This window comes from Pan paniscus, chromosome 11 (genome assembly GCF_029289425.2).
Source record: "Pan paniscus chromosome 11, NHGRI_mPanPan1-v2.0_pri, whole genome shotgun sequence".
NCBI lineage: Eukaryota > Metazoa > Chordata > Mammalia > Primates > Hominidae > Pan > Pan paniscus.
In genome coordinates this window covers 2,097,786-2,116,262 of record NC_073260.2, presented here as the reverse complement: position 1 = coordinate 2,116,262, position 18,477 = coordinate 2,097,786, and the positions used below count along the sequence as shown (strand labels likewise).

The 18,477-nt window shown below is 54.6% G+C and overlaps 1 protein-coding gene across 1 annotated transcript; it reads right to left on the bottom strand.

Annotated features, from left to right (window-relative positions):
- Nucleotides 1-16,526: 16,526 nt before the first annotated feature.
- On the bottom strand, nt 16,527-18,477 carry NRARP (NOTCH regulated ankyrin repeat protein). Its single transcript, XM_034929640.4, has one exon. The coding sequence runs from the start codon at nt 18,105-18,107 to the stop codon at nt 17,763-17,765; it is 345 nt and encodes a 114-aa protein (XP_034785531.1). The 5' UTR covers nt 18,108-18,477; the 3' UTR covers nt 16,527-17,762.

The following is an 18,477-nucleotide window of genomic DNA, read 5'->3' as shown; positions in this document are numbered from 1 at the left end:
TGCCATGTGTCGTTATGTAGTAACCCTCGTGATCTGTGTGTGCACATCGTAATGGCTTTTTTTTTTTTTTTTTGAGACAAGGTCTCGCTCTGTCACCCAGGCTGGAGTGCAGTGGTGTGATCTCCACTCACTGCAGCCTCCACCTCCTGGGTTCAAGTAATTCTCCTGCCTCAGCCTCCTGAGTAGCTGGAATTACAGACGCCCACCACCACACCCAGCTAATTTTTGTATTTTTAGTAGGGACTCAGTTTCACTATGTTGGCCAGGCTGGTCTCGAACTCCTGACCTCAGGTGATCTACCCATCTCAGCCTCCCAAAATGCTGGCATTACAGGTGTGAGCCAACGTGCCTGGCTTCTCTTTTCTTTTAATAGAGACAGGTTCTCTCTGTCATTCAGGCTGGAATGCAATGGCGTGATTGTGGCTCACTACAGCCTCGACCTCCTGGGCTCAAGCGATTCTCCCACCTCGGCCTTCCAAAGTGCTGGGATTCCAGGCATGAGCCGCCGCGCCTGGCCATTCTCTGCATTTTTCAAGGTCAGCAACACTGCATCCTTCCGACCACAGCTAGGAAGAGTTTTCTGCTTTTAAAGACCCATGTGACTAGATGTGTCCACCTGGGCCAGGCGCAGTGGCTCACGCCTATAATCCCAGCACTTTGGGAGGCCAAGGCGGGCAGATCACCTGAGGTCAGGAGTTCAAGACCAGCCTGGCCAACATGGTGGAACCCTGTCTCTACTAAAAATACAAAAATCAGTCGGATGTGGTGTCGAGTTCCTGTCATCCCAGCTACTTGGGGGGCTGAGGTAGGAGAATTGCTTGAATCCAGGAGGTGGAGCTTGCAGTGAGCCAAGACCCTGCGACTGCACTCCAGCCTGGACGACAGAGTGAGACTACGTCTCAAAAAAGATAAAATAAATAAGTAAATGTGTCCACCTGGGTAATAACGGATTATCTTCCCATCCAAGGTCCACACTTACCTACATCTGCAAAGTCCCTGAGTCAGTTTTGGTAATTTGTGTCTTTCTTGGAACTTCTAGGAATTTGTCCATTTCATCTAAATTGTCTAATTGTATTGATTTTTTTTTTTTTTTTGAGACAGAGTCTTGCTCTATCGCCCAGGCTGGAGTGCAGTGGCTCGATCTTGGCTCACTGCAACCTCCGCCTCCTGGGTTCAAAGGATTCTCCTGCTGTAGCCTCCCTAGTACCTGGGACTACAGGTGTGTCCCACCATACCCAGCTAATTTTTGTTTTGTTTTGTTTTGAGACAGAGTTTCACTCTTGTTGTCTAAGCTGGAGTGCAATGGTGCGATGATCTCGGCTCATTGCAACTTCCACCTCCTGGGTTCAACCAATTCTCCTGCCTCAGCCTCCCGAGTAGCTGGGATTACAGGCACGCACCAACATGCTCAGCTAATTTTTGTATTTTTAGTAGAGACAGGGTTATACCATATTGGACAGGCTGGTCTCAAACTCCCCACTTACAGTGATCCTCCAGCCTAGACCTCCCAAAGTGCTGGGATTACAGGCGTGAGCCACCATGCCTGGCCCTAGGCAAACTTTTTGAAATAAAGCTTTTTTTTTTTTTTTTGGTTTGTTTGTTTGAGACAGGGTCTCACTCTGTCACCTAGGCTGGAGGGCAGTGGTGCAATCTCGGCTAGTTGTGCAATCTTGGCTCACTGCAGCCTTAAACTCCCAGGTTCAAGCGATTCTCCTGCCTTGGCCTCCTGAGTAGCTGGGACCACAGGCGTGTGCCACCATGTCCTGGTAATTTTTGTTTTGTTTTTTTTTTTGAGACAGAGTCTCGCTCTGTTGCCCAGGCTGGAGTGCAGTGGCGCGATCTCTGCTCACTGCAAGCTCCGCCTCCTGGGTTCATGCCATTCTCCTGCCTCAGCCTCCCAAGTAGCTGGGACTACAGGCGCCCATCACCACGCCTGGCTAGTTTTTTGCATTTTTTTTTTTTTTTGAGATGGAGTCTTGCTCTGTCATCCAGGCTGGAGTGCAGTGGCGCAATCTTGGCTCACTGCAAGCTCCGCCTCCCGGGTTCTCGCCATTCTGCCTCAGCCTCCTTAGTAGCTGGGATTACAGGCGCCCGCCACCATGACTGGCTAATTTTTTTTTTGCATTTTTTTAGTAGAGACGGGGTTTCACCATGTTAGCCAGGATGGTCTCGATCTCCTGACCTCATGATCCGCCCGCCTCTGCCTCCCAAAGTGCTGGGATTACAGGCATGAGCCACCGTGTCCGGCCCCACGTTGGGTAGTTTCTATTGATCTAGTCTCAAATTGCATGGTGAGCACATACAATTCCAGCTGCCCGGGAGGCTGAGGCAGGAGAATCACTTGAATCCAGGAGGCAGAGGTTGCAGTGAGCCGAGATTGAGCCATTGCACTCCAGCCTGGGAGACAGAGCGAGACTTATCTCAAAAAAAAAAAAAAAAAAAAAAAATCTGTCGCTCAACCTCTTTAGTGGATTTCTCATTTCAGTTTTTGTGCTTTTTAACTCCAAACTTTCCATTTCCATTTGGTTCTTTTTTTTTTTTTTTGTCTTTCAATTCTTTATTATATAAAAAAAATTGTTTTCCATCTTGAAAGTTTTTTTTTTTAATTTTTTTTGAGAGATGAATCTCAATCTGTTTCCCAGGTTGGAGTGCAGTGGTGCAATCTCAGATCACGGCAACCTCTGCCTCCTGGGTTCAGGCAATTCTCCTGCCTCAGCCTCCTGAGTAGCTGGGATTACAGGCATGTGCCACCACGCCCAGCTAATTTTTGTAGTTTTAGTAGAGACAGGATTTCTCCATGTTGGCCAGGCTGGTCTCAAACTCCTGATCTCAGGTGATCCACCTGTGTCAGCCTCCCAAAGTGCTGGGATTACAGGTGTGAGCCACTGCACCCGGCCTAATTTTTGTATTTTTTTACTAGAGACGGGGTTTCACTGTATGTTGGCCAGACTGGTCTTGAACTCCTGACCTCAGGTGATCTTCCTGCCTCATCTTCCCAGTGTTGGGATTACAGGTGTGAGCCACTGCACCTGGCCTAATTTTTGTATTTTTTAGTAGAGACGGGGTTTCACTGTATTTTGGCCAGGCTGGTCTTGAACTCCTGACCTCAGGTGATCTTCGCACCTCAGCTTCCCAGTGTTGGGATTACAGGCGTGAGCCACTGTGCCTGGCTGTTTTTTGTTTTTTTTTTTGAGACGGAGTCTTGCTCTGTCGCCCAGTCGCCCAGGCTAGAGTGACGCGATCTTGGCTCACTGCAACCTCTGCCTCCCGGGTTCAAGCGATTCTCCTGCCTCAGCCTCCTGAGTAACTGGGACTACAGGCAACTGCCACCACGCCTGGCTAATTTTTGTATTTTTAGTAGAGAGGGGGTTTCGCCATCTCGACCAGGCTGGTCTCGAATACTTCTGACCTCGTTATCCACCCACCTCGGCCTCCCAAAGTGCTGGAATTACAGGCGTGAGCCACCGCGCCCGGTCAATTTTTGTATTTTTAGTAGAGACAGGGTTTCACCATGTTGGCCAGGCTGGTCTCGAACTCCTGAGATCAAGCAATCCTCTTGCCTCGGCCTCTCAAAGTGCTGGGATTACAGGCGTGAGCCACCGCACCTGGCTTCACCTTGAAAGTTTTAAAGCCAATGTATCTTCTCTTTCTGAAGATTTGAAACATTTTGTAGACAGAATGGAAAGCAATGAAAATCTACAAAAATGTTTTGAATACCCAAAAGAAAAAGCATCAGATTTGTTTCTGGCAATACCTGTGGTTGAGATGAAGGAATCCATAGCAGAGGTTTCTTCAGAGCCTCAGGCTTGGGATCAGTTTTTGTTGCACTATCAGGTTGAATGTCTGCGATTACATGTTCAGAGGATCAACCAAAGTCAGAATTTCTGAAATTGAAGTGAAACTACAGTATACTTTTTTTTTTCCAGACAGAGTTTCACTCGGTTGCCCAGGCTGGAGTGTAATGGCATGATCATAGCACATTGCTCAAACACATAGCAACAGGCTCAAGCAATCCTCCTGCCTCAGCCTCCCGAGTAGCTGGGACTACAGGTGCATGTCACCACGCCCAGCTAATTTTGTTCATTTTTTGTACAGATGAGGTTTCACTATGTTGCCCAAGCTAGTCTCAAACTCCTGGGCTCAAGGGATCCTCCTGCTTTGGCCTCTCAAAGTGCTGGGACTACAGGCTTGAGCCACCACACCTGGCCCAGACTGTGTTCTTTTTTTTTTTTTTTTTTTTTGAGACGGAGTCTCGCTCTGTCGCCCAGGCTGGAGTGCAGTGGTGCAATCTCGGCTCACTGTAACCGCCTTCTGAGTTCACACTATTCTCCTGTCTCAGCCTTCCAAGTAGCTGAGATTGCAGCATGTGCCACCACACCTGGCTAACTTTGTATTTTTAGTAGAGATGGGGTTTCACCATGTTGGTCAGGCTGGTCTTGAACTCCTGACCTCAGGTGATCCGCCCCCCTTGGCCTCCCAAAGTGCTGAGATTACAGGCATGAGCCACTGCACCTGACCCAGAACAAGGTCTTTGACTGTGTGGAGCTGGTGATGGATGAGCTACAAGGCGCAGTCCCTGCCAGGGGCCTTCGTGGACTGAGGCCGTCGGAGCCTCCAGCAGGTGTCAGTGCAGCTCAGGGAGAGACACCCACTCAGCACCTCCCAAGAGATGCAGACTCATGTCCAGGACCTCGTGGAGTTTCTGGAGGCTGGAAAGGGAACGGGGATGGAAGGCGCTCCAGCATGTGGCCATTGCCCGGGGGTGTGAGCTGGCAATTTCTGCCCTTCTGCCTCTGAGGATGAGCGTAGAGCATCGTAGTTTTTCTTATTTTTTTTTTCAAGAAGGAGTTTCGCTCTTGTTGCCCAGACTGGAGTGCAGTGGCGTGATCTTGGCTCACTGCAACCTCTGCCTCCCGGGTTCAAGTGATGCTTCTGCTTCAGCCTCCCGAGTAGCTTACCCGGCTAACTTTTGTAGTTTTAGTAGAGACAGGGTTTCATCATGTTGCCCAGGCTGGTCTCGAACTCTTGACCTCAGGTGATCCACCTGTGTCGGCCTCCCAAAGTGCTGGGATTACAGGTGTAAGCCACCGAGCCCAGCCTCTTTTCTTTTTTTTAAATTTTTATTTTTTTAAGACAGGGTCTTACTCTGTCACCCAGGCTAGAGTACAGTGGTACAGTCATAGCTCACTGCAGCCTTTCCCTCCTGGGCTCAAGTGATCCTCCCAGCTCAGCATCCCAAGCAGCCGGGGCCACAGGTGTGCACCACCATGCTTGCTTAATTTTTGTATTTTTTTTATAGAAATGGGGGTTTGCCACATTGCCCAGGCTGGTCTCGATCTCCTGAGCTCAAATGATCCACCCACCTTGACCTCCCAAAGTGCTGGGATTACAGGTGTGAGCCACGGCGCCCAGCCGCCCATTCCTTTTTAAGGCTGAAATGAGTACTGTGGATCAGGGTGCAATGTGACTGGTGTCCTTACAAGAAGAGAATATTTGGGCCGGGCACGGTGGCTCACGCCTGTAATCCCAGCACTTTGGGAGGCCGAGGAGGGCAGATCACGAGGTCAGGAGATCGAGACCATCCTGGCTAACATGGTGAAACCCTGTCTCTACTAAAAATACAAAAAATTAGCCGGGCCTGGTGGCGAGTGCCTGTAGTCCCAGCTACTTGGGAGGCTGAGGCAGGAGAATGGTGTGAACCCAGGAGGCGGAGCTTGCAGTGAGCTGAGATTGCACCACTGCACTCCAGCCTGGGCGACAGAATGAGATTCACTCTTAAAAAATAAAATAAAATAAAATAATAAAAAAATAGAAAAGGAAAGAAAAAGAAATTGGAGAGCCAGCAAACCGAGAAGATGGAGACCTGGAGACCTAGTGTCCTGAACCAGTATCTTACATTTTCCATGCTGGCAGGAGGGTTTTCATGGGGTGGGGGATGTGGAGAAACTATGTGCAGGGCTTGGGATCAGGAGGGGACCGAGGACCACACACATCTGGGTGCCAGCGAGGGTCTGAGGAGGCTGTGGCCACTTCTCTGTCCTTGGTCAGGTCACAGTGCTCCTGTAAATCTTTTTTTTTTTTTTTTTTTTTTGAGATGGAGTCTCGCTCTGTCACCCAGGCTGGAGTGCAGTGGTGCAATCTTGGCTCACTGCAACCTCCGCCTCCCAGGTTCACGCCATTTTCCTGCCTCAGCCTCCCAAGTAGCTGGGACTACAGGCGCCTGCCACCATGCCCGGCTAATTTTTTTTTTTGTATTTTTTGTAGAGTCAGGGTTTCACTATGTTAGCCGGGATGGTCTCGATCTCCTGACCTCATGATGTGCCCACCTTGGCCTCCCAAAGTGCTGGGATTACAGGCGTGAGCCACCATGCCCGGCCCTTGCTCCTGTAAATCTTTAACAAAACCTAGTTAGTGGGTTTCATTTTTATTTTTTTATTTTTTTTCAGGGTCTCACTCTGTCACCCAGGCTGGAGTTCAGTGGTGTGACCTCGGCTCACTGCAAGCTCCGCCTCTCGGGTTCAAGCGATTCTCCTGCCTCAGCCTCCCGAATAGCTGGGATTACAGGCATGCGCCACCATACCCAGCTAATTGTTGTATTTTTAGTAGAGAGTGTTTCTCCATGTTGGCCAGGCTGGTCTTGAATGCCTGACCTCAGGTGACCCACCCACCTTGGCCTCCCTCAGTACTGGGATTACAGGTGTGAGCCACCGCGCCGGTCCCCACATATATATTTTTTGAGACAGGGTCTCTCTCTTTGCCCAGACTGGAGTGCAGGGGTGCAATCATGGCTCACTGCAGCCTAAACCTCCTGGGCTCAAGCCATCCTACCACCTCAGCCTCCCAAGTGGATGGGACCACAGGCGTGTGCCACGTCTGGCCAGGTTTAAAAAATTTTTTTAGAGACGAGGTCTCACTATGTTGCCATGCTGATCTCAAACAGCTGGGCTCGAGCAATCCTCCTGCCTCCTCCCAAAGTGCTGGGATTACGGGCGTGAGCCACCACACCTGGCTTTAAGCAGAATTTATTTTTATATATGTATTTATGTATGTATTTATTTATTTATTTATTTATTTATTTATTTATTTGAGATGGAGTCTTGCTTTGTCGCCCAGGCTGGAGTGCAATGGCACAATCTTGGCTCACTGCAACCTCTGTCTCCTGGCTTCAAGTGATTTTCCTGCCTCAGCCTCCCGAGTAGCTGGGATTACAGGCACCTGCCACCACACCCGGCTAATTTTTGTATTTTTAGTAGAGACGGGATTTCACCATGTTGGCCAGACTGATCTTGAACTCTTGACCTCATGACTCACCTGCCTCAGCCTCCTAAAGTGCTGGGATTACAGGCATAAGCCACCGTGCCCAGCCTGATATTTCTAGTTTTATTTTACCAATAAGTTAAAAACTATTTTTGGCCGGGCATGGTGGCTCACACCTGTAATCCCAGCACTTTGGGAGGCTGAGGCGGGCAAATCATGAGATCAGGAGTTCAAGATCAGCCTGGCCAACATAGTGAAACCCTATCTCTACCAAAAATACAAAAATTAACCAGGTGTGGTGGCACGCACCTGTAGTCCCAGCTACTTGGGAGGCTGAGGCAGGAGAATCGCTTGAACCCAGGAGGCAGAGGTTGCGGTGAGCCAAGGCGGCAACATTGCACTCCAGCCTGGGTGACAGAGCAAGACTCTGTCTCAAAAACAAACAAACAAATAAAAAAACATTTTATTTACCAAAGATTATAAAATTCATGTGAACCTGATAGACATTTGGACTTAACTTATGAGTATCCATTTACTTATAGGCCAATTTGGTAACATGCTACATACAACATATAACAATACCTGTACATATACATAAACACATTTAAACATATATACATACAAACACACACACACACAAAGATCCAAACCCTTTTTTTTTCTTTTTTTTGAGACGGCATCTGGCTCTGTTGCCCAGGCTGGAGTGCAGTGGCGTGATCTCAGCTTACTGCAACCTCAGCCTCCTGGGTTCAAGTGATTCTCCTGCCTCAGCCTCCCAAGTAGCTGGGATTACAGGCACCTGCCACCATATCTGGCTAGTTTTTGTATTTTTAGTAAAGACAGAGTTTCACCAAGTTGGCCAGGCTGGTCTTGAACTCCTGACCTCAGATGATCCTCCCGCCTTGGCCTCCCAAAGTGCGCTGGGATTACAGGCATGAGCCAATGCGCCCGGCCTTTTTTTTTTTTTTTTTTTGAGAGAGTTTTGCTCTTGTTGCGCAGGCTGCAGTACAATGGCATGATTTTGGCTCACCACAACCTCCGCCTCCTGGGTTCAAGCGATTCTCCTGCCTCAGCCTCCCGAGTAGCTGGGATTACAGGCATGCGCCACCATGCCCGGCTAATTTTGTATTTTTAGTAGAGACAGGGTTTCTCCATGTTGGTCAGGCTGGTCTTGAACTCCCAACCTCAGGTGATCCACCCGCCTTGGCCTCCCTAAGTGCTGGGATTACAGCCATGAGCCACTGCGCCCGGCCTAATTTTTGTGTTTTTAGTAGAGACTGGGTTTCACCATGTTGGCCAGGCTGGTCTTGGACTCCTGACCTCAAGTGATCCACCTGCCTCAGCCTCCCAAAGTGCTGGGATTACAGGTGTGATCCACCATGCTCAGCCTGTTCTTTATTTTCAAGATTATTATTATTATTTTGAGATGGAGTTTTGCTCTTGTCGCCCAGGCTGGAGTGCAATGGTGCGATCTTGGCTCACTGCAACCTCTGCCTCCAGGGTTCAAGCAATTCTCCTGCCTCAGCCTCCCAAGTAGCTGGATTACAGGTGCCCGCCACCACGCCCGGCTAATTTTTGTGTTTTTAGTAGAGATGGGGTTTCACCATGTTGGCCAGGCTGGTCTTGAACTCCTGACCTCAGGTGATCCACCCGCCTCAGCCTCCCGAAGTGCTGGGATTACAGGCATCAGCCACCGCACCCGGCCTCTTTTCAAGATTATTTTGTTTATTTTTTTGACATCTGTGTTTCCAAATGAATTTTAAAAATCATCTAGCCAATTTCCACGGAAAGCCTGCTGGATTTTGACTGTGATTGCATTGAATCTGTAGATGAATTTGGGGAGCACTTATAACACTATCAAGTCTTCTAGGCAGTGAACATGATACGTATCTCTTTTGATTCAGATTTAAAAAAGAATTTCTCGGCCAGGTGCAGTGGCTCACACCTGTAATTCCAGCACTTTGGGAGGCTGAGGAGGGTGGATCACAAGGTCAGGAGATCGAGACCATCCTGGCTAACACGATGAAACCCCGTCTCTACTAAAAATACAAAAATTAGCCGGGCGTGGTGGCGGGCGACTGCAATCCCAGCTACTCAGGAGGCTGAGGCAGGAGAATCGCTTGAACCCGGGAGGCGGAGGTTCCAGTGAGCCGAGATCAGGCCACTGCACTCCAGCCTGGGCGACAGAGCGAGACTCAATCTGGGAAAAAAAAAAAAAAAAAAGTTTCTAGCAATGTTCTATAGTTCTCATTGGAGAGATCTTTCATTACACACTCTCATTAATTTTTTTGTTAAGCATTTTATGTTTTGCCATATGCTATTTTAGTGGTATTTTCTGAATGTTGACAGGATATAGAATCACAATTGGCTTTTGTGCATTGACTTTGCGCCCTGCAAGGCTCGACATTCACATATTCATCCTAGCAAAGTGCCTGGTAGGCAGTTCATTCCTCTTTCCTCTGGCAAAGGAGAGGCTCCAGATCTCAGGCCTGGTCTGCGGTGGGAAGAGCCTTGCACCGGAGCTGCTGGGTCTGCAACCCTCCGAGGTTGGATTTCCAGTCCCTGGGCTCAGTGCCTGGGAGGGGGGACGGACTACCAGGGAACATGGCGGGGCCCCTGTTGGGGACACAAGAGCTGGCCGGTGCCACGCTCTGGGATTCCAGGAGGGTGTCCTCGTGACGCAGTTCCTTTCTGGAGGAGGATGAGTGTGCCAACTGAAAAACCACCCGGGAACATGAGGCTGTGTTTGTGGCACACCAGCCAGATTTTACGAGTTCCGAAAAAAAAAAAAAAAAAAAAAAAAAAGAGGCTACACCTTGCAGAAGTTAGGGAAACACGAACCACACAGACAAATCTCAACAGCATGGCGACGAGTTTCAGGGGCAGGACAAAAGAAGCGCGTGCCACGTGATGCTTTTAGAGAAAGCTCTGGAACAGGCGCCGTGAATCCACGGTGCTAGAAGTCGGATGGGTGGTGATCTGGGGCAGGAGGAATTAACTGGGATGGGCCGGGAGAACTTTCTTGGCTTTAATAATATCTTTATATAATTGTGATTGTGGTGTGGGTTACATGGGTGTAAACAGCTATCAAGACTTGCCACACCCTCAAGGGATGCATTTTATTGCATGTAAATTACACCACCCTAACGTTGACGTTTAGGAATGTGAATGATAAACCTAACGATTTTCTTTCCGTCTGGAGTCGAATGAAAAGAAACAGTCCATAAAGAGACCGAGGGGAAGACTTGAGAAGGCGCACTTTATTGACAAAGTAACCTTGGGAGTTGAAAGAGCTGGGTTACTTATTACTTTCCTCAAGATAAGGGAGCGGGGACCTCGCCATGCCCTTGGAAGAACCAGGAACCAGGATCCCGCCGAGGCAAAGGCTGATCCCGGGCACTTCTGCGGGTGCTGCGTTACACGGGGCGAGACGCTGCCCGCAGTGCTTCCTGGGCCATTAGGTCAGAAAAGTTAATTTCCTGATGGCCACATAGTCTCGTGGGACATTGTATTCTTCAGCTAATCTATAAAATAATGTTTATTTTTAACTGAGCTGGTTTGCCACACTCATCACTGCACAAACTGTGAGCGCATGGCTTGGGAATTTTGCCAGCAAGTGCATGTGACAACATGGCCAGGATGTTGACGCCACCGAGGGAGGCACAGCCTTTCGCCCACCCAGCCCCTACCCCCCAGATCGCTAGTCCTTCTTCCTCCATGGCTCCGTTTGAAGCGGGCACATTTCACAGATTAAAGACTACATTTCCCAGCCTCCCTTGCAGTGAGGTGGGTCGTATGACCACGTTCTAGCCAATGGGATGTGAGCAGCTGTGGCAACACAACTCTTGGGAGGCATCCTTGAAGGAGAGGGCCCTGCCTCCTTTCTGCTGGCTGGAGTGCAGATGTGATGGCTGGATCTGGGGTGCCATGTTGAGCCATGTGAACGAAAAGCCTATCCATGAAGTCTGGGGCTCCCTGGGCCACCCATCCCAGCTTCATTGGGCTGAGAAATACACTGTGTTTTGACACCACTACTATTTCAGTTTTGTCATTTCTCTTTGGAAAGTTTATGGGATATTTTGGGCTTCATTCCTGTGTGGGTTCTTGTCTGTGGGGCCAGCAGATGGCAGTGGGGACCTTGTTTGGAGGCTCACAGACCTGAGGAGGGTTTTATCCATTTAAACACATAGCGGGTGTGAACCAGGTCTCCAGGCTCCATTCTCCGAGCACGCGAGCGTCTGAACAGAGTTCTGTTCTCGCGCCTCCGGCACAGCCACTTCCGTGAGAGGAGTGCGGCGGGGCAGCCAGGACGAGCCTGCAATTCCAGCGCCGGCCTCCTCTGCTGCGGCTCCATGGCTAAGGTAGCGGCACCTGCGGCCCAGAGGGCCCGGCTCTCGGCGGTCCTGAGGGATGGGCGCCGGGTCCTGCTCCCATCCGAAGTGTGACCTGTGGTTGGCCGCGTCCACGTGGTCCTGCTGACTATCTACTTACTCGTTGCGGCTCAGGGCCTCCCTTTCCCATCGGACCGCGTGGAGAACGGCACACCATTGCCAACTGCTTGTTTAGGACTATGAAGGGGTCACTTTTCCAGACCCTCGTCTGGGGGTCCTTCTGGGGGCTGCAGAAGCCAAGAGTCGCTAAGGGGTATCTGCCGCTTCCTCTGCCCCAGGGCGCCCCTGACCTCCGGGCATTGGGGCCCGGCTCCCCGCAGCCTCCCACCCCGCCCCGCTCCCGAGCTAGCAAAGCCCACATGGCCCCGCCGTCGACCCCGGCGCCCGCCCTGTCTGCCCGCCTCCCTGGGGCCGAGGGGCTGGTAGGAAGACTCGAGGCCCGCGGAGGTCCGGGGCAGGGCGGGGTCCGGGGCAGGGCGGAGTGCGGGGTGCACGCGCTGGAGCGCGGCCGGGCCCGAGGCGCAGTGCGGGCGGCGGCCACAGGGCGGCAGCACAGCCGCGGCGGCTCCGAGGCTCGGGAACCCGGGGGCTCCGGCCCTTGCGCCCGGGCGAGGTCGGCGGGAGCCCCGGGCGCGCCCCCTCCCCTGCCTCGCATGTCCCCGCGGACCGGGCCGGGGCGGGCGAGGTGTCTCCGGCGAGGTCCGCGCTGGGTCTGACCGCCCTCCCCACCTGCGCCAGGCGCACTCTAGCCCCACGCGCGGCGGCGTCTGGTGGGCGGGGCGGGGTCCCCAGGACGAGCCGCGCGTCCCAGGCCGCGACCCCAGCGCTGGGGCGAGTGGGTGCGCGGCGCTGCGAGCCGGGTGCGCCCCCTCGGCCCGGCCCTCGGCTCTGCCCTCGCCCCTCGCGGTGCGGGCGCTTTCCGGGTGCGCAGGGGCCCCGCCCCCACCGTCCCCACCGTCCCCGCCTGGCGCGCTGGGGACCGGAATGGCCTGGCTGGTTTTGAATGTAGAGATCGGGCTTTGTGAGCGGCTGCCCCCACCCCCACATGCCCCCCACGGCCCGGCTCCCTCCCCCCGCACCCCGGCCCCAGCCCCCCGCCCTCATTAGCATAGCAGCTGCTCGCCGAGCCGGACGGCGCGGAGGAAAGGGCAGAGGCCTCGGGAATGAATGGGGGCCGCGGCTTTGGAGGGGCGAGAGAAGAAAGACCGACAGACGGACGCGCGGAGGACGGTCGGAAGGACGGCCCGGCAGAAGAATGCGCCGGACGGGTGTTGGGAGTTTCCAGCTGGGGGAGCGGCTCCGGGCGGTGGAGCCTGAGTGTGCGGGGGTGGGTGGAGGGAGGCCTCCCGGGGACCTCCAAGCCCCGGAGGGTCTGCACTGGAGGCCCTGGAAGCAGCAGTTGCGGAGGTTCCCAGACCTTCCACGGCCCCTCCCGTGGCCCAAGCCGTCGCATCCCGGCCTCAGGCTTCCTTCCCCAGGTGTCCCTGGCGCGGGGCCTCCTTTCCCGTCCTTCAAGGCCCAGGTGGACGCTGCCTCCTCCCCGCAGGCTCAGGGAGCTTCAGGGGCAGCTGGCCTTACCGAGGTCGGAGGCTCTGTGCGCCGGGTGTTCTAGTGTCCACGACCCCTCTGTCCCAACCTGTGCTGAGCTATGAGGCCTTTGGGGGACAGACCCCAGCGGGCAGCTCCTTCTCGCTCTTCCTTCCCCGCACCCCGTCTCCCTGGCTTCTAAGTCCTGTCCACCCTCCTCTGGCCTGCTGTGTCCTGGCTCCCACGCCTGCTGGCTTCAGACATCACTCTTTCTAGCTGACCATCTTCCTGCATTTCCTGGTCTTTCCGTGGCGTCTGTTCCAACGTCAGCGCTTCCTGCCTCCAGCCGGGGTCAGATCAGAGACAGACAGTTGGACGGGAGCCCAGCAGTCCTGGCGGGGGATGTGGGGCAGGCCCTGACCTTGCCGGGACTGTCTCCTTTCTCTCAGGGGTTCCCAGGGACCCAGCCCCCACCTGCCAGCCCCTCCACCCTGGCTGTCCTCTGTGCCTCCCGGCTGGACACCTCACCTGGCCTCCAAGGCACACCTGCAGATCTGGGAGGCCGGGGCTGACGGTGTAGGCTGGGCCACCCAGACCTTCTTTCTCACCCTGGCCACAAAGGGGCCTGCCTGGGGAGGGGGGCTGGGGACTCCCCAGTAACTCTGCCATAGGTCAGTACCCACCAAAACCTGCTAATACCCACCAACACCCTGCTGCAGTAAGTGACCTGCTGAACACAGAAACCCTGGAAGAAGCGTGTGCACAGGCCCCTGAACTCAGGAGGGAAACAGGCATCAGAGACACATAGCAGCATCGACCTGGCCATACCCAGAGACCAGGTACTTCCTCCTTTTTGCCCATACCCCAGAGCTGCCCCCCTCCCCTTGTGGCCAGGGAGGCCCACTCTTGGCACACAGGTGGCCAGCCTCGCCCTCCACTGAGCTGCTTCTAGGAATGTGCTACCCCGGGCTTCCTAACAAGGACAAGCACATAGGCTGTGCTCAGCGTCCCCGGACCGTCCTCCTGGGCTCTCAACACCTGGACCCTCCCAGCTGAGATTTCATTCATAAATCTGACCCCCAGAGGTGGGAAGACAATTGTGGTTTTAGAGAGTGTGTCTACCTGCCCCCTAGGGCTGTGCCTGGCAAGAAAGGTCAGCGAGGCTGTCCCCAGCCATCCGGGCTGGTCAGTGTACACAGCGGCACCTGGGGAGGAAGCAGACCCCCTCCAGGGCTCCACCCTCTCAGCCCTCCTCTCCTCAGCTGCCCACAGGGCTGCCCGGGCAGGCTTCCTTTTGTTCCTGCGGGAGAGAAGAGCAACACAAGGCCTTTCTCAGTCAAATGTATCTTTCAGAAGACAGAATTTAAGGGAGCTGCAAAGAGTACCCTGGGGTGGCAGCCATGTGCCTGGGAGGCCCCTGGTGCCAGGCCAGGCCTCTCCGCAGTGGGAGAACTTCCCGGATATTGCAGGGGCAAGCAGTTGGCTGGGACCCCACCCACCTGCAGGCTAATGCCAGTAACAAATGTTACCTTTGTTTTTCAGACCCTGGGTGGGGAAGGGTGGAGTGGTCCAGCATAGCCCTGGCCATCACTGGGGCTGCCTGACCTCATTCTCTGGTTACCCCAATCGTGTCCAGGTTCTTGTGGCCACTCTCCTTTCCAATGGCTGGGCATTCCCGGGCTGGCCCAGGGCAAGACTTCCCAAAGCCTGCTTCAGGGAGCTGGCCCATCTCCCAGGCCGATTCTGCAGGATAGGAAATGCGTAACCGACGGAAAACGCGCCTGGAAAACCAAGGGTAAACAGGGCGGCAGTGCAGAGTAGGAAGGCGGAGGCGTGGGGAAAGTTTGTGGGAAGGGCAGCCCTTCTGCGGACGCGGTTTAGGGAAGCAGATTCCCCTTACATTCGGCGGAGGGGTTTGAAAAGTTGTTACCTTGTAACTCCCGGTCTTTGCCCTTCTCCAAGTTCTCTCTGCTGGCTGCTCTTGCTGGGGGCGGGTGTGCTCCCTTGCAGCCCCGTACAGGGCCCCCAGGGCCCCAAGGGCATCTCAGGAGTGGACCAAGAGTCTCTGCTCCTTTCTGTCAGGTGCCGGCAACAGCCATCCTGCTCTGCTCTCCTTTCTTGCGAATGGGGGTGCCCGGCCCCGACGCTCGTCTAACTCAGGGTCTGTGCTCTTTGGGGTGTTTTGACTCCAGGCCTGTGCAGGCCTCCAGAGCTCCCGGGTGCCTCCAGGGGACTTTCTACCTGCCAGGAGTGAGCAGCTATGGGCTTTCCCCCCAATTTACAAGATACACCTTCTGTGCAGCAGGCAGCCTCCAGCATGACCCCCTAGCGGGTCAGAGTGGGCAGGGCTTCAGGCCGAACTCTCCTCTCCAGCGGAGGTCTCAGCTGCTTTGCTGGGGAACAGAGCAGAGGCTGTGACACCAGCTCTGGGCACGCTGGAGGTGCTGGGTCCTCGTGAGTCCTGTGTGCAGCCGGGTTGGGCTTGGCCGTTGCGTGGGGCTGGGAGCGAGTTTACCAGGCTCTGTCTTCAGACAAATACAAGCCAAGCATTGTGCACCCAGCACCCACAAACCATGTCACAGCCTGACCCTCGTCCCCAAAGAGGGTGTTCTGCAACTTGTGCCAAAGCCAAGAAGGACCAAGAAACTTTTTTTTAATATAAAAAGATCAATGAAAAATTTATTTATAAATTTTTCACGCTGGGCTACAGGTCAATATCGTACACTCAGGAATGTGCTGCACAAACTTTATCCAGTTAGCAGTGATCACCCCGTGACCCACACACAGCTTCGATATAAGCCTAGAAAGTCTTAACATTAATTAACATAATTAAAAAGGTATTTGCATCTAGAAAAAATATACAGAAGAACTCCTTGTGGAGTAATCTGTGCCTCCATTTCAATGTCTGCTTGTTTCACTGACATTATCAATATATTCTTCTCACACAAAGTTTTATAAAAAGCGACGGAGGGCTGCCCGAATACGACCAGCCACGCACAAAGGGCCTCCACCCACCTGTGTCCTCAAGTGCTCCCCATTTCTGCACGAAGGGTCAGCAGCACTTCCATGAAGGGGAAACCTCATTTAAATTTGAATAATTCAGCCTCCCTTTTATTTCTCAGGATCAAAACAACAAGGGGTGTGGAGCTGCATAGAAAATTGGAGCCACAGAAACCAGGAAGGGCGCCTTTCAGGACAGAAAGTGACGCAGGAGAACCTCCCCGGGCCCAGGTCTCGACGCAACCCCTCCCCCACGGCAGGATTTCGGGTTCGAATTGAGTCCTCGAAGCTCTGGGAGGCTAAAAAGGGGCAAAACGGTCCTTCAATTAACTCAGCCATTAGCACAAGAGATTCACAGTCTTATAGGTATTTTATAAAAATATAAATATGGGTACACTCTGTTGCCTTCACAACGCTGGATACATCGCCCTTTAAAATTGGGTTTATAACCAAGATTCAAAAAATACACCTAAAACTTGGCTTAAAATATGTTAATATTTTATATTCTGTCATAAATGTTATGACATTTAATTGTGGCAAATCCATTTACTTTTTTTAAAAAAGTGTGCAACCGTTAACTATGATAGAACGCACTAGAAAAGGTAACGAACCTTCACCCACCCCCCCGTGTCCCCGCCACCCTCGAGCGCCAGCGAGCTTCCAGGATCCTGGGGAAACTGCAAAACAAGCCGGTTTGGGGGATGGTGGCCTCATCCAGGAGGGGCGGGGGAGAGGCCCTGGGGCTTCCAAAACTCACGGATTTGAGGGAGAGGGAGAAGAAGGGAGGGGGAACAGAACGGGGTGGGGGGGTAGACGCGGGGAGAAGGGAAGGGGGAGGGACAGCACGGGAACACCATCAGGCTGGGCGGTATTTTCAGTGCAACCAAGAAATGGTAGACTCAAGTTTTTAGTTTTAAGACTAGAAAAAAATGCATCACTACCCCCCATAACCACATTGACCACGCAGTGTTTTCCAAACAAAAAAACCAGGCGCACGAACTCCACCCACAAATGTACACACACAAGATAAATAGTTTAGAACACCAGCAACAGCGAACAGCAGAGCGTCTCCTCGGCCGCGCGCCAGCGGCGCGGACCTCGGACCTTGGGGCTGCTCCTCGGCTGCAGCCGGCATCGGCGCGTCCCGGGCCTGCGGGCGGGTCCTGAAGGCGGCGGCGGAGCGCTCCGAGTCCGCCTTCGGCTCCCGCCGCCCGCCTTTCACCTTCGGGAGAAAACATTTTGCGCAGAGGATCCGGTATCTCGGGATTCCGAACTTGCTGGTTGCGAGACTCAAATTTCAAAAGGGGCTGGAGCCCGCGCCCCGCCCCCACCCGCGAGGCGGCGGGCAGGCGGGCGGGTGGGGGCCGTGGGAAGCTGCTCCGGCCCGGCCGGGCCCGGCTAGGCCGCAGGGAGGCGCTCGGCCGGCGGGGCTGCCGGACCCTGGGGCCGGGACGCACGCGCCGTATTCGCCGTGGCCGCGGGCCTTCTGGCGGGGCCTGCGAGCCGGGCGCGCACCGAGGTAGTTGGCGGGAAGGTACAGCAGAGACGACGCGGGCGCAGGGCCGGGGTCCGGGGTCCCGGCGGGCATCACCGGCCGCTGGCCGCGTACTTCGCCTTGGTGATGAGATAGAGCACGATGTCCTGGTGGCCACCGAACGCGGCGATGTGCAGCGCGCTCCAGCCGTCGCGGTTGGCCAGGCGGATGTCGGCGCCGAACTTGACCAGCAGCTTCACGAGCTCCAGGTTGCCGTCGATGACCGACTGGTGCAGCGCCGTCTGGCCCTCGGGCCCGAACGAGTTCACGTTGAACTCGCAGTTGGTCATGTTCTGCAGCAGCGACTGCAGCTCCTGCGTGTTGCCCTTGCGCACAGCCTCCTGGAAGATGCGCTGCGTCTGCGGCACGGAGCAGGTGGACAGCTCGGCCTGGCTCATGCTGCCGCCGGGCGCGGGCCGCGGGCCGGGCCGGGGCTCAGCGCGGGCGGCGGCTGCGGCGCGGGCCCCCGGCTGTCTCGGGGCGCGCCTCGGCGCATGGAGGGCGCGGCGTCCCCGGGCCCCGCACGCCGCCTCTGGGCGCTCCGGGCGCTCGGGGCCGGGGGTCGCCGCCGCGGGGACCCCGCCGCATCCAGCCGCGCCCGGGTGGGCGACGGGGGCGCGCGCTCGGCTCGCGGGGGCCGGGCCCGGCCGGGGACGGCGGCGCCGCGCGGTCCCGGTCCCTACTCGGTTCGGCTGCGGCTCCCACGCGGTCCCAAGGCGCCTCCCGACGCGCCGCAGCACTAGCTCGCCCGCCGCGCCGGGGCGCCTT